This window comes from Condylura cristata, unplaced genomic scaffold (assembly GCF_000260355.1).
Source record: "Condylura cristata isolate star-nosed mole 26May11 unplaced genomic scaffold, ConCri1.0 scaffold00025, whole genome shotgun sequence".
Classification (NCBI taxonomy): domain Eukaryota; kingdom Metazoa; phylum Chordata; class Mammalia; order Eulipotyphla; family Talpidae; genus Condylura; species Condylura cristata.
The window spans coordinates 34,035,324-34,036,147 of record NW_004567126.1 but is presented as its reverse complement, the minus strand read 5'-3'; the positions used below and the strand labels follow the sequence as shown (position 1 = coordinate 34,036,147).

At 60.1% G+C, this 824-nt stretch overlaps 1 protein-coding gene across 1 annotated transcript in view; it reads right to left on the bottom strand.

Moving 5' to 3' along the window:
• The window catches only part of CCDC82 (coiled-coil domain containing 82), a 15,870-nt gene that overhangs the window by 10,137 nt on the left and 4,909 nt on the right, over positions 1-824 (bottom strand). The window contains exons 4-5 of the mRNA XM_012729464.1: positions 702-712; positions 263-566 (exon numbers count right to left, since the gene is read on the bottom strand). Coding sequence (XP_012584918.1) covers positions 263-566; positions 702-712 — 315 coding nt within the window. The remainder of the gene's footprint in view (positions 1-262; positions 567-701; positions 713-824) is intronic.

Genomic DNA, 824 nt, shown 5'->3' with positions numbered 1-824 from the left:
GCTCACTCGCTCGAGGAAACAAGAGCTGGTTCTGCGGCATTGCCAGCACCAGCCAGGGCGGTACAGGACGTTCTCACACTCGTAAACGTTAACAAGCCTTTTCCCAGGCGCCTGCACGGAAGCCTCGCGCTCTGAGGCCGCCGGTCAGCCAGCAGCGCAACTGCCTGGCTCGGCAAGCCCAGCAGGCCGGCACCCCGGGGCGCAGGGGACACGGGCCAGGCCGGCTGGCCGGCACCCCGGGGCGCGGGCACAGTCCACTTACACAGGGGATTCTGCCGCAATGACTCCATCTCCCAGGCCACCAGCTCTCCCTCCTGCTGGCTTCCCGCCTCCTCGTTGGGGACCACGAAGTCGTCCAGGACGTAGTCGTCCCCGTCCTCGTCAGATGCCTCCTCCTCGTCCTCCTCGTCCTCATCCCCGTCCTCCTCCTCGTCGTCCTCCTTGTCCTCGTCCTCGTCGCCGCTTGGGCCGGGTTCCTTGCCCTCGGGGTCCTGCTTTGGGGAGAACAGCCTTCCGTGAATCGCACCTTTACTGGGCCAAGATGGGTGCGAAATTAAAAAGTTAAACTAAAAGCAAAAAAAAAAAGGCCCAGAGAAATGAATGTCATAGTTTTAGGTTAAAGAATCTGGTCATGTTAAATGCGGAACTTCGGAAACGAGGTAGAAAATAACCCATCTCGGTAACTGCTGTAAACGCTTTACCAGGACATTAACTTTAGGTCAGAGCAGTGAAGACCACACACAGCTGGCAAAGCTGGCGGACGAGAGCCGCGAGACACCGTGCACAGGACGGGGCTCCTGTCCCCGAGGGACCCCGCGCGGGAG